The sequence below is a fragment of the Sebastes fasciatus genome, chromosome 12, assembly GCF_043250625.1.
Source record: "Sebastes fasciatus isolate fSebFas1 chromosome 12, fSebFas1.pri, whole genome shotgun sequence".
Taxonomy (NCBI): Eukaryota; Metazoa; Chordata; class Actinopteri; order Perciformes; family Sebastidae; genus Sebastes; species Sebastes fasciatus.
Window position 1 is genome coordinate 5097148 of NC_133806.1, and position 12855 is coordinate 5110002.

The 12855-nt window shown below is 39.1% G+C and overlaps 1 protein-coding gene across 2 annotated transcripts; it reads right to left on the reverse strand.

Annotated features, from left to right (window-relative positions):
* Window positions 1–8930: 8930 nt before the first annotated feature.
* Window positions 8931–12563, reverse strand: LOC141778469 (uncharacterized). Of its 2 annotated transcripts, XM_074652759.1 has the most exons (7): window positions 12279–12563; window positions 10800–10997; window positions 10582–10692; window positions 10422–10478; window positions 10131–10304; window positions 9424–9540; window positions 8931–9198 (listed from the first exon to the last, which is right to left on the reverse strand). In XM_074652759.1, exons 2-7 carry the CDS (start codon window positions 10971–10973, stop codon window positions 9112–9114), a joined length of 720 nt encoding a protein of 239 aa, XP_074508860.1. In that variant the 5' UTR covers window positions 10974–10997; window positions 12279–12563; the 3' UTR covers window positions 8931–9111. The 2 variants fall into 2 exon arrangements, with proteins under 2 accessions (XP_074508860.1, XP_074508861.1); XM_074652760.1 differs by lacking the exon at window positions 12279–12563 and having other exon boundaries at window positions 10800–12260.
* Between the last annotated feature and the right edge of the window lie 292 nt (window positions 12564–12855).

Here is a 12855-nt window from a genome sequence, read left to right on the forward strand (position 1 = left end):
GTGTGTCAGTGCGCTAACTTGACTATGACTTGACCCAAACTGCAAAAAATCGCAAGTTGCGCTAAAGCGTTAAAGAAATTAGTGGCGTTAAAATTATTTTGCATTAACGTGTAATTATCACGTTAACGTTGACAGCCCTAATTTTAAGCACCAGGAATAGTCAGGAGGACTTCCTTCAACAGTGGCTTCTGATCTTCACCCTGTTTGCACAGAAAAAAAAAGGTTAACTTTAATAAAGCAATGACAGGATTACGTTTAATAAAGTAATCACTCAATGTGACCACAATTGCTGTTATTCCTACTGCTACAGCTGTTATTACTGCTCGTACTACTGGTAGTTTGCTTTACATTTAAGCAATAGCTCATGACAGGTTTGCTTCGCGTCGGGCCCAAAGCTGTGATATCATTACAACATATCACAGCCTGAAGTGAGCTTTTGCATTTATAAAACGGTCATCAAGTATGGCAATATGAAAGTTATAAACACATTCCAATTTAAATTGTTTTTTTATTAATAAATAAAAATGTTCCCAATAAAAATCCCGTCCTGGGCCGGCTGCCTGCACATACTGAGGCTGTTGCTATGGAACGGCGGGTGCTATGGAACGGCGGTTGCTATGTAACGTACACTAGCAGCTAGCATATTTCTCTTTTCATCACAGGCTAGCGTTATATTGATTTCAGAGGCTCAGAGGGTAGAGCAGGTCGTCCACCAATCGGAAGATCCCCAGCTGCTCTGGGTCACATGGCGATGTGTCCTTGAGCAAGACACTTAACCCCAAATTGCTCCAGAAGATTTTACGCCCCTGGCCCGAATTGGCTTCACAAAACTTTACAGATGTGAGGTTGAGATCAAAATGAAGGCCGTGCTGTGGGAACTGATTCCCCTTGTGACCTTGTCGCTAAGCAACCACGACAATACATTATTCTAACATTTTTTTTCCTCAGACACGGATTGTTGCTGAAAGCGTAAAGGAATTAGACATCAACAGTGGTATGTGTTTATTATATCACGGCTCTGAACCAATCAGATTGCTTGATTTGAGCTACACGTTTTATAATTCTGAGTATACCACCCAGCTGTCCTCTAATATTCATGTGGACTGTGTACATTTTGTGCATCGTCTCCTTGGTTCATACCTCTTCCTCCATCCCGTTAGCCACAGCCTTGAAGCCCAGAACAGCAAATCTGATGCAGACACACAGCTGGAGAACAGCCAGGACGATCGTAGCGATGTCCATGGTTGTCAACAAACGCTGACAGAAACAATAAATAAAAAAAAATAAAATTAATTTGATTCAAAGGCGATTTAAACTTCACAAAAAGTATTACTATATTTATGAGGTACAAAAAAATGCAATACCATTATTCTAACACTGTGAATGAAAGTCAGTTTTAAATGACATTATCAAGACGCCATTCAATGTTATATACTGTATGATTGTGTTTTTAAGTTTAAAATTAAAGGACAAGGCTGCAAAAAATCTTTATTTCTGTCATTGTCAACAAAGCCCATTTAAAGGACAACAATGAATAATTGTATATCTAATTCCTCTGAGCCATAGTCATCCATTGCTGTCCATAAATTATTAAAAACACATCAATGAGCCACACTGGTGCACTGGGTGAGATGCTCCTTCATTACCATGAACACACACTGTAGTTTATTTTGAATAAATCCCACATACAACGTCCTGCTGCAGTAAATAGTTATACTCACTACTAGAGCACCATGTGTATTAATACGCAGCTGAAAATAGTCCCCAACAGATGCTCTATTAACTCCTCTTTGAGTAACGTTGGCCAAAATCTACAGTGCCCAGCTGTTACAGGAAATTGCTGAGCTTTTTTCTTTTTTTTTTTTTTAATCAATCTATGTACATGTGAGCAGTTTTTAAAGATTTATGACTTCAGTAGGAACGAATGAGTTTGGAGCTGAGAGCCACAGACTGGGTAGAGAAGTTGTAAAGTATTGAGTGATGGACTAACACGTTGTTGGTTTTGTTTTTGTTTTTTTCATGGGATTTATTAACGATATGAAAAATACAGCATAAAACCAGCTCTATCCTTTAAATGCATGCTTACCTGGAGATCATCAAAACGACCAGCGTAGTCACTCCTAAACACAAACAGATCTGCGCCATACAGCACAATGCCAAAAATGGCGACGCTAGATCCGACTATGTTCACAAACACAGCAAAGATCACCTGAAAGAAAAGACTCCATTATTCTTTTGACTTCATAATGTATGTTTTTCTTTCAATTTTAGTCTTCGGCCCTTTTCATATATGGAATACATAACATACTGGCTTCATCTATCTGTTAAATATGATGCTTTTTTGTGTTTCAAACATAGGTGTCTTTTACGTTAAAGGGACTGTTTGTAACTTCTTACACGTATAAATCATTGCGGGTCGGTGTCCCATGTGCGCTCGCAGGTGGCTACGCTGTTCAGACAAGACTCCAACACAAACTACACGGAAGCACCAAAACCGCAAAGTTCTATCTAGTGAAGCCCGTCTGTTAAACAGTGTTGGCCGCGGTCGGAGGACGCGGGGGAGACCGTAGCTTTGGTCTCCAGGGCCGGAGTCTCTGCTGTACTCTGCTCCTCTGCCTGCTTGCCTTCACTCACACAACGCGCTCGTTCTCACTCTCTCAGCTCGCTCTACCTCTCACGTGACACTACACACTGCAGAAGAGTTAGTTTAGCTCTGAGAATATCTAGTGAATGTACAGTGGACGTTTGTGCAGAAACAAATGCTGCAGCTCCTCCAGACCAACAGAGGTTTCCCGTGTCTTGTGAAGTGACGGGGCTCTGCAGCAAGTAACGTTATCGTCTCAGACCAAAACTCCGGTGTCTCCCCTGTTCCCTCTGTCCGCGGTCGGGAGGCTGGAGCAGGAAAAGCCAACACTAGGATCAGCATTGATTCATGGAGAGACCTTCGTCTGGTCAGCTAACATTACTGCCAAGCAGCTGAAATATAGAGTGATATTGTGCTTTTAGCTGACGTGTGTCGCCTCACTGTTTTGAGCGATGCTCGTTCTTGTCTATGTAGAGCGAGCACAAGCAACAGGACGCTGACTTTCGTTGACTTAACAGCCACAGGTGTCGCTGTTAACAAGTAATTTCTGATTCTTACAAACAGTCCCTTTAATATTTCTTACAGTTTCAGACATGAGAAGACATTTTACGTAAAGAGCCACAACGCTTGTCCGATATTTGGCACCATGGTGCACGAGAGGGTTAAAAATGTTATGATAGCAAGAAAGAACAACATCTTTCACAACCTGCATCACTAATGGATTTAATGTTGAAGCATGAGTGACCAGGCTTTGGTGCTGCACTGATTACAGAAAACGAGCCTAACAGCTGGCTGGTGGCTAGTGGCAGCGCAATGTCTCTGTTCCCAAACAACCGGCTATCGGCAAGTAGCTAGTAGCGCCAGTAGCATGACATAAACAGAATTAAGGATCCATTTTGGATCCTTGACATGAAAAAGTTTGAGATTGCTCTCAAAATCTGTGTGCTTGATTTTTCTAACTTCCATTTATGTCCATCGCTCACTTTATGCTCCTCTGGGAAGCAGCCGGGCAAAATAACTAAATAAGTAAGTAGGTGTAATAGTATGCATGTTTATATAATATTTTTATTGTTTAACACAAGACATTTCGGTAGAGACAATAAATATGACAATAGAATAGAAATCATTTTGTTGTAGGGGCCGGCACTTTGCTGGCGGACGTTTTACTGACGTCCGGTGGTCACTTTCAGTCTCAAATGGCGGAAGCGTACAGTAGCTCTGCTGCTGGGCGCTGACGTTGCAATGGAACGTAAAATTGACTTTCACTTCTTATCAATACACGTTCTTTGTCTTTACTTACCAAGCAAAGAGAGGGAAACCGGCTGGCAAGAAGGGACATGATTCCAGCTGCGATGATGATCTGAAGAGAGGACAGCACAGTGAAATTAATTTTATTGAATAATACTGTATTTCACTTGTTTTTTTTAATGTTTTATAAGAAACAAAAAGAAAACAAAAATCTATGTAAAGCCAGTAATATTTCCAGGAATTATTTCTCATTAAGCAATGTTATTCTCTAGAATCAGTAGATGTCGTTATCCTTTTAGGAAATCCACAAAATCATTTGAATGCATTTTAAAAAATTGTGCATGTTTGGTAAAACATTACAAAAACATCAAGAAAAATCCTGATTTTGCCATCGTACTCATTAGTAATATTAAATAAAAGAAATAAATATGCTCTCAAGGAAATATTAACACAACAATATTATTTTTACCACGCCACCTAGCCAGTGAGCATCTGCCATGCTGAACGGACCCCCAGGATACATGGATGCATATTCTGGCCCAAGTCTGATGTTGAGCAGGCCCACCATGATCTGTATAGCCTGGAAAAGAGTCAAAACAATTAAATCTCATTGATTTATACTTGAATGTTTTATTACTGCACATGACTAAATACACTTTAATTTCTCTCACCCCTAGAGCTGCAGTCACATTGGTCCGCATCAGCACCTTGTTCACTGAGCAGCAGCAAAGAGTCTTGAGGATTTGACACAGCAGTGGTGACGTGCTCTCACTGTCAGTCGCCACGGTGACCACAGTCACTCCCTTGTGTTTGACAACAGTGATGGTCATCTCTCACACCTGCAACATGACATGGAGATATTGAGATGGAAGGTTGGACAGATGGATAAATAAAGTACTTTACTAATCCCAACTGTTACACATAAATAAAGTAATAAAAACCAAAACAACTAAACTCTTAACTACTGAACTAAAACTATGGCAGTACTCTCTCTGACTATAAATATACACAATTATAGTCCCCGTAATATCGTGTACATACTTAGTTCAAGTCTAGTGCAGTATAGTTACCGCAGGCTAGATTACTTTGTATTGGTTCGGCAAGGTACAGCAACACTCGTGTGTTTGTTGAACAAAGAGTAAGTCTTATCTGTCTCAAAACCTGCAAAACCAGTAAGTCACTGATATCTGTGAAAGGAATGTTTAGTTGAAAGAAACTTCTTTTCAAATTGAAGAAAAGAATCTTTACTTAAAAGTCCCATATTGTAAAAAGTGAGATTTTCATGAATACAGGTATATTCAGACAGACAGTATGAGAAAAATAATGTGTTTTTTGAACATTACAGCATTTAAACATTTTCTAGTAGAAACCCAAAATACAAATATGAACCTGAAAATTAGCAGGATATATCCCCTTTAAGCTTCAGAAGGAAACATATTACAGTATCTGTCTCAAAACCTGCAAAAGTTAACAGTGAGTCACTGTGGAGGAAATGTTTTGTTGAAAAAAGCTTTTCAAATTGAAGAAGGTAATCTTTAATTAAGCTTCAGAAGAAAAACAGAGGATTATGGTGAGCATTTCATTCAGAAACACACAAAGTGATAACTGCACCTTTCTGCTCTGCATCCTAACAGCAGAGATGTTAAACAGCTCACTAGAGGTCTGATAATCAACGCCCGATGTTTGTCAGAGAGGTTACGGTCATACAGAAAGGCGGGCAAATAATTCAGAATACACAAAGACGATTTCATGGTAAAATAAAACTAAACTATTTGATGTTACATTTTCTTCTACATTTCGATTAACAAGGGGCGAACCCACGGATGTATTAAGAGAACTGGATACAGCGCTGGAGGCGGGGCCCCGGTCATTCCTATGAAAGTTGCTCAGTGGCGCCAAGCCCCCAGGAAGAGCGCCAGTCGTTGATCCCAACTTTCATAGTGGTCAAACGGCGGTACTGCAACTTCAGTGTCCGTCACGTGATGCCATTGTGCCCAAAAATACTTTTTCCCATAGACTTACATTGGGAAAGAGACGTATGTAACTCAGCAGAATTTTTTTTTTAGGTGAATCAACTCCCCAGTATGAATACTCTAATAGCCCTTATTTAAATCATTAGGTCCCTAATGTTGTCTAACACACTATTTCCCTTCCTCCGTTCATCTGAATGAGACCCAGACCGTGACGACAGAGTAAGCTGTGACGACAGCGTGATGTTGGGACCCCTTGACCGAGTCATGTGACTGAGCGGACGCCACTGCACATGTTCCATGTGCCCAAGATCCGGGTACTTTTCCAGACGGAAGTCGAGCCATTTTGGCATCATGCGCCACTGAGCAACTTTCATAGGAATGAACGGGGCCCCGCCTCCAACTCTGTATCCAGTTCTCTTAATACATCCATGAGTGGCGCATAAAGACAAATTGGCTCGACTTCCGCCTGGAAAAGTACCCGGACCTTGGGCACATGGAACATGCGCAGTAGCGTATACGCTCAGTCACATGACTCAAGGTAACGGGGACCCAACGTCACGGTGTCGTCACGGCTTGGCGCTCCAGCCTCGGTCTGGGTCTCATTCACATGAACGTAGGAAGGGGAATAACTCTGGATTTGGCTATTAGTGCGTTTTACAACTTTTTAACCTAATAATTTAAATGAGGGCTATTCAAGTGTTCGTACTGGGGAGTTAAGTTACCTAAAAAAAAAAAAGTATCCGCTGAGTTACAGACGTCTCTTTCCCAATGTAAGTCTATGGGAAAAAGTATTTTTGGGCCCAATGGCATCACATGACGGACACGGAAGTTGCAGGACCGCCGTTTGGCCACTACGAAAGTTGGGACCAACGACCGGCGCACTTCCTGGAGGCTTGGGTGGTGCCCATGCCCCCACCTTTTCCTGTTGGAAATCAATGGAACCAGCCAAACTGAAAAAAAACAACTAAAAATAAATAAAGGATAAAACGACAACAAAGACACTCCACTGAAAAGAGACGGATTACTGTAAATGAAAACAAGTGAAAGATGTGGACCAGCATTAGCATTAACAGCTGGCAGCCGACAGCACTTATTTAAGGTATTAGCGTAATGCTCAGCGAGAAAGCGATGGCTTGGTGTGGTAAAAATGGTGGAAAATGATTTATAGGTTCATAAACAGGTTTCGTCATTTGAACGGAGTGAAGTTCAGTTTCCCAGAAAGTTCAGCACTTTTGTGTGATTTGCCACGTCACCCTCTTCTCCTAAATCTAACACACAAAAGAAGGATGTAGTATAGGCCTCATAAAAGCTTAATTAGGAATCACGGTCTTGAATGTTGACCAACAACACACACACATAAATAAATCAATTTTATAACATCTTTCTTTTCATAACTCTCTTGCAGACCGTAAAAAATATGACTATTAGCAATAGACCCAGCTCAGAGCTCAATAAACACGTTGTCTTATTATAAAGTTCAAATTATTATGAATTATGTGTTGTGCAGAGAACTCACCTGGTTCGTGGCTACAGACTCACTGTAACTGTGTCAGTCTGGTTTAATGAAGGTGTGAGTTACATCCATAGTTCAGGTAGCTGCAAGAAAACTAATACTCCCTGTTGCTCGTTTGATTTCTTCAAAATAAAACCATCCTCATCAAAATTATCTCTCAAAATGAATTTTGCACAAAAAAAAATGAATAATTAGTAGTGGCAGAAGAAGAAATTAGACTTTATTTGGGTAAAAGTAGCAACATTACAATGTAAGTATATAAAACTCTGCAATTGAAGAAAGAGGAGAGAGCACATTAGTGCAGTTTTAGCTGCTCTGCACTGGCTTCCTGTATCATTTAGAATTGACTTTAAGGTCCAACTCCTTGTATACAAAAGCCCTTAATGGGCTAGGACAGGGGTCAGCAACCTGCGGCTCCGGAGCCACATGCAGCTCTTTAGCCCCTCTCCAGTGGCTCCCTGTGGATTTTTTTTTTCAATTTGTGGAAATTATTAACTGTTTTTTGTTTACATTTTCATTTTTATTTATCATTGTTCTAATTGAGTATCAGGGCCACATTGAGGAAAAAAAATAAAATCTGAGATTTCGAGAATAAAGTCATAATATATATATATATAATATATATATATATATATATATAAATATATAGTAGTATAGTAGTAGTAATTTTACGTGTTATTTTTTCTCGTTAAGTTATGACTTTATTCTCGTAATATTATAAAAAAAATTCTCGTAAAATTATGACATTTTTCTTGCAATATTATGACTTTATTCTCGAAATCTCAGATTTTTTTCCCTCAATGTGGTCCTTATACAATTTGCACTTTGGCCCTCACTGCATTAAACTTATATACTATATACTTAGACTATAAACTGTGTTACCTTCATCACAATGATCAAATGTTTTGCTGCTCCAGACAGTTTTTTTGGCCTAATATGGCTCATTTGATAGTAAAGGTTGCTGACCCCTGGGCTAGGACCAAGGTACATGGCTAACTCCCTCCTCTACGCCTTTAAGAACACTGCACTCATCTGCTGCTGGTTTATTGGAGGTTCCCAGCCACAGGCGAAAGAAACTCAGGGATGCAGCCTTTGTCAATTACGACCCCAAACCATGGAATAAACTTCCTGTAGATATCAGGGAAGCCAGCTCGATAAACATTTTTAAAACAAAGCTGAAAATGTTACCTCTTCACTTTAGTCTTTAACTAGCTCAGGCCTGAAATTATTTTTTGCACTTTGCTTTGCACTTATACGCACTGCTGCCCTTCTTTTAACATGTATTTTACTTGATTTATGCATACTATGATTTTAATTTTTTTATTATTCCTCTATTTTATATTCCGCATTATATGTATTCTATTTAGACTTAATGTTTTTATGTTAATTTTCATGTGAAGCACTCAGTTCATGTAACGTCATTATTGGTAAGCACTTCGAGCTGCATTTTTTGTATGAAAGGTGCTATACAAATAAAAATGTATTATTATTATTATATTAGTATTATTATTATATAGTATTATATATTATAAGTAACAGACACATGCACATAGTTTGGGTTTTATCTGCTGAGTATCTGGCCTTCCTAATACAACTGAAGTGTCTCTTTGGACAGTTTTCACCATTTTATTCAATCAAGTTTACTTAAAAATAATTCACAAGCAGATAGAAAAACATGTAGGCACATACACTTACTGGAAAAAAAAGAAAGTGTCCTTGTGATATCAAGCAATTTTGATTATTTTCAGCAAGTGAGTGTAAAGTATTACAATTATTCATGAGCTTCCATGTGTTTAGTTGAATTGTTTTTCATCACCAGGACTGGTCAGGAGGACTTCTTCCATCAGCTGTGGCTGCTGATCCTCAACATCATCGCCACCCTGTTTGCACAAGAAACAAAATAACTTTACTAAAGCAAAAACAGGAAAAAGCTTTGCAAATATTAAATATTGCACCAGAAATGCAGCTAAATGTATCGCTACTACCACAACAACTATTGCTGTTATTCCTACTGCTACAGCTGTTATTACTGCTCGTACTACTGCTTAATCTTTCTGAATAAACCACCCAGCTGTCCTCTGATTCATAGGGATTGTGGTTCATACCTCTTTCTTCTTCCTGTTGACCAGAGCCTTGATGCACAGAACAGCCAGTCCAACATTGACAAAGAGCTGAAGAACAGCCATGGCGATCAACGTGGTGTCCATGTGTGTCAACAAATTCTGATGGATGAGAGATATATATATAGGAAAAACTGTCATGGCCATTTTCAAAGGCGTCCTTTGACCTCTGACTTCTAGATCAGTGAATGAAAATGGGTTCTATGGGTACCCACGAGTCTCCCCTTTACAGACATGCCCACTTTATGATAATCACATGCAGTTTGGGGCAAGTCATAGTCAAGTCAGCACACTGACACACTGACAGCTGTTGTTGCCTGTTGGGCTGCAGTTTGCCATGTTATGATTTGAGCATATCTTCATGCTAAATGCAGTACCTGTGAGGGTTTCGGGACAATATCTGTCATTGTTTTGTGTTGTTAATTGATTTCCAATAATAGATATATACATACATTTGCATAAAGCAGCATATTTGTCCACTCTCATGTTGATAAGAGTATTATACTTGACAAATCTCCCTTTAAGGTTCATTTTGAACAGATAAAAAATGTGTGATTAAATATACTGTCAATCGATTGTATATATTATATTATAGTTGAACTAATTTTCACACTTGCAATCCAGTGCAGACTCTAGACATGCCATATACTGTGTCATTGAGTTTTAGAGTTTAACTTTAGAATGATGCTTACCTGGGCACTGAGCGCCACATTTCTGCACTTGTCACCATAAAGATCGGCGTTGTTGTTCTCGCTGCGCTCACACATCCAGAGGAGAGAGACATTTCTCAGGTCTACGACGTACAGCAAAATGCCAGTGATGGCAAAGATAGCCCCAGCAATATTCATGAACACAGTGAAGCCCACCTGAGAGGAAAGATCCCTTCAATTAAAAGTCCAATTCAAGCAGAATTTGATAATAGAGAAGGCACATTATCCTATTAACTGTGCAGTTTCATTTTAATTAGTCAATGGAGTACTTACCAAGCAGGAAGACGGGAACTGTCCGGCCAAAATGGACATGATTCCAGTCACAATGAACTGATGAGAGGTCAGCAGAGAGCTCATATTAGTGACGATTAAACATGTAACACAACACAGCTAACACGGCTATTAAACAATATACTTAATATGCTCTATTTACCACAGCGCCCAGCCAGTAAGCTGCTCCCAAACTGGTCAAATCTCCAGGACTTGTGCTCGTTCGTCCTGGCCCGAGTCCGATGTTGAACAGGCCCACCATGATCTGCAGAGTCTGATTCAAAAGATTCAAAACAATTGAATCTCGTTGTTTTAAACTGAACCTCTTCAGACCACCACTTCATAGCTGTATGTTAATACTTCTATTTGAATTCCTCTCACCCCAAGAGCGGTGGTGGTGACACTAGACTGCGTCAGCCCCTGGTACTGGTACGCCGAGGAGCAGCAGCAGCAGGGGAGGCAGGGGCGGCCGCCCGGACAGAGAAGAGCCTTCAGGATTTGCCACAGAGATGGAAATATGCCCTTACTGTCGACTGGCACGGTGATAACAGTCATCTTCACAGTCCTGCACACACACACCTGGAACACAAAATGGGAGATTTTGCTTTGTTGCAGATTGGTCCAGCGAATTATGGTACTTTTAACTTCAGGTTGAAGCTCTTAGGTCGCTCAGTTTTGTTTTGCGTGTGTGTGAGAGAGAGGTGGGTATTTGTAGAGGAGACTGGGTCAATGCACGAACGTGTCAAAACCTCAGCAACTGCCAAAGTAAACAGAGAGTCACTGGTATCGATCAACAACCCTATCAAATCCAAATATGCAGGTGTATAACGTCCGTGCTTCTCCTATAAGGCAGTGAGATTATACTTGTTGTCCCTCGCTGGAAGTTCTTTATTTAGTATCTGTAAAATAAGCTGCAGAGGCTTTAGCTGCCAGAGTGAAAACATGAGGTGTTTCAGTTTTATAGCTGCGTATTACTAAGCTTTCTCTGACGAGGTCTCTCCGCTACATCAAACAGTATTCATTTTAAAAGGTCCCATATTGTAAAAAGTGAGATTTTCATGTTTTTATATTATAAAGCAGGTTTAAGTGATATATAAATACTGTGAAAGTATCAAAACGCTCAATCCACAGATAAATACACACAGCCCGTATTCAGAAACTGCGCTTTTGAAACAAGCCGTCAGGATTTCTGTACATTTGTGATGTCACAAATGTACAATATTTAGACAATTTCAGTTTTAAACGTAAACGTTCTAAATGTGTCCCAGTTTATTTCCTGTTGCAGTGTATGTGAATAACATCAGCTGACAGGAAGTAAACATGGACCCAAACTGTTGCCTAGCAACGCAATTCTGTTGCAATTCCGATGAAATGCACTAAAACGGAGCGTTTCAGACAGAGGGTAAATACAGGTATATTCGGGCAGACAGTATGAGAAAAATAATGTGTTGTTTGAACATTAAAGCATGTAAACATGTTCTAGTAGAAACCCAAAATACAAATATGAACCTGAAAATGAGCAGATATGTCCCCTTTAAGTATTTATATATAAGTAAATTTGTCACAAAGTGTAGTTTTGTGACATTTAAATTTAGCACAATTCGAATCTATTGAACCTCAGAAAATATTAAAGTTTCATAATCTGGAGGCCGGACTGATTGTTGTTTAGTTTTCTTTTGGGGAAAAGTTCAGTATCTCAATTCAGCACTTAAAAGCCATTTTCATCAAAACTCACCCCTCTAACACGGACCACAGAAACAATATAACATAATTAAATTTTGGCAAGCTTTATCATTAAAACAAATATCCATAACACCGAGTTCACATTATTATCAGTCATTATTTGTGTAGAGAGCTCACCTGCGGATGACTTGATGCTGTATCTGTGAGAGTCTGGTTATTTTGCCAGCAGCCTCGCTTCAGTTTCGGCAACAAAAATGTTACTTCACATCGACTGTTAGATTCCTTCAAAATAAAAGCCTCATATCCACAAAAAGCAAGTAACTAGCAGCTATTTAAGTAAAAGTAGCAATGCCATGATGACGTAATATAGTAAAAGACCTGCAGTCAAATATCACTTCTCTAAAAGTTACCAAGATAATGCCACAGAGGCTGTACTATTTTCATTCATTCACCAATCAGCATATTAATACAAATTTAATGTAGAGAAGGGACATCGGGTCTATGAAGGATGGAACCTGCCAAAATAAAAAATAAATGAATAAATAAATAAACGACTCAATAAATAAATAAATGTGTTATTAAATGTAGCAAAAATAACATTAACGATAAATTTAGTCATAAATTAATTGATAAAATGTGACATAAACTGATATTTCTGTTTTAATTTATCTCTGTATTAATTCCCTTATTTATTTACTCTTCTGTTTAACTTTCCCTTTTATTTATGTATGTATTTATTTTTGAATTTATTCAT

Bases quoted from the DNA above. Each gene is read 5' to 3' on its own strand.
- LOC141778469 (XM_074652759.1), bottom strand. From the start codon at position 10,973: ATGACTGTTATCACCGTGCCAGTCGACAGTAAGGGCATATTTCCATCT. The intron at 10,693-10,799 runs GTGAGAGGAATT...CTTTTGAATCAG, and splicing joins TCACCACCACCGCTCTTGGG to ACTCTGCAGATCATGGTGGG. The intron at 10,305-10,421 runs GTAAGTACTCCA...CTTTCCTCTCAG, and splicing joins AGTTCCCGTCTTCCTGCTTG to GTGGGCTTCACTGTGTTCAT.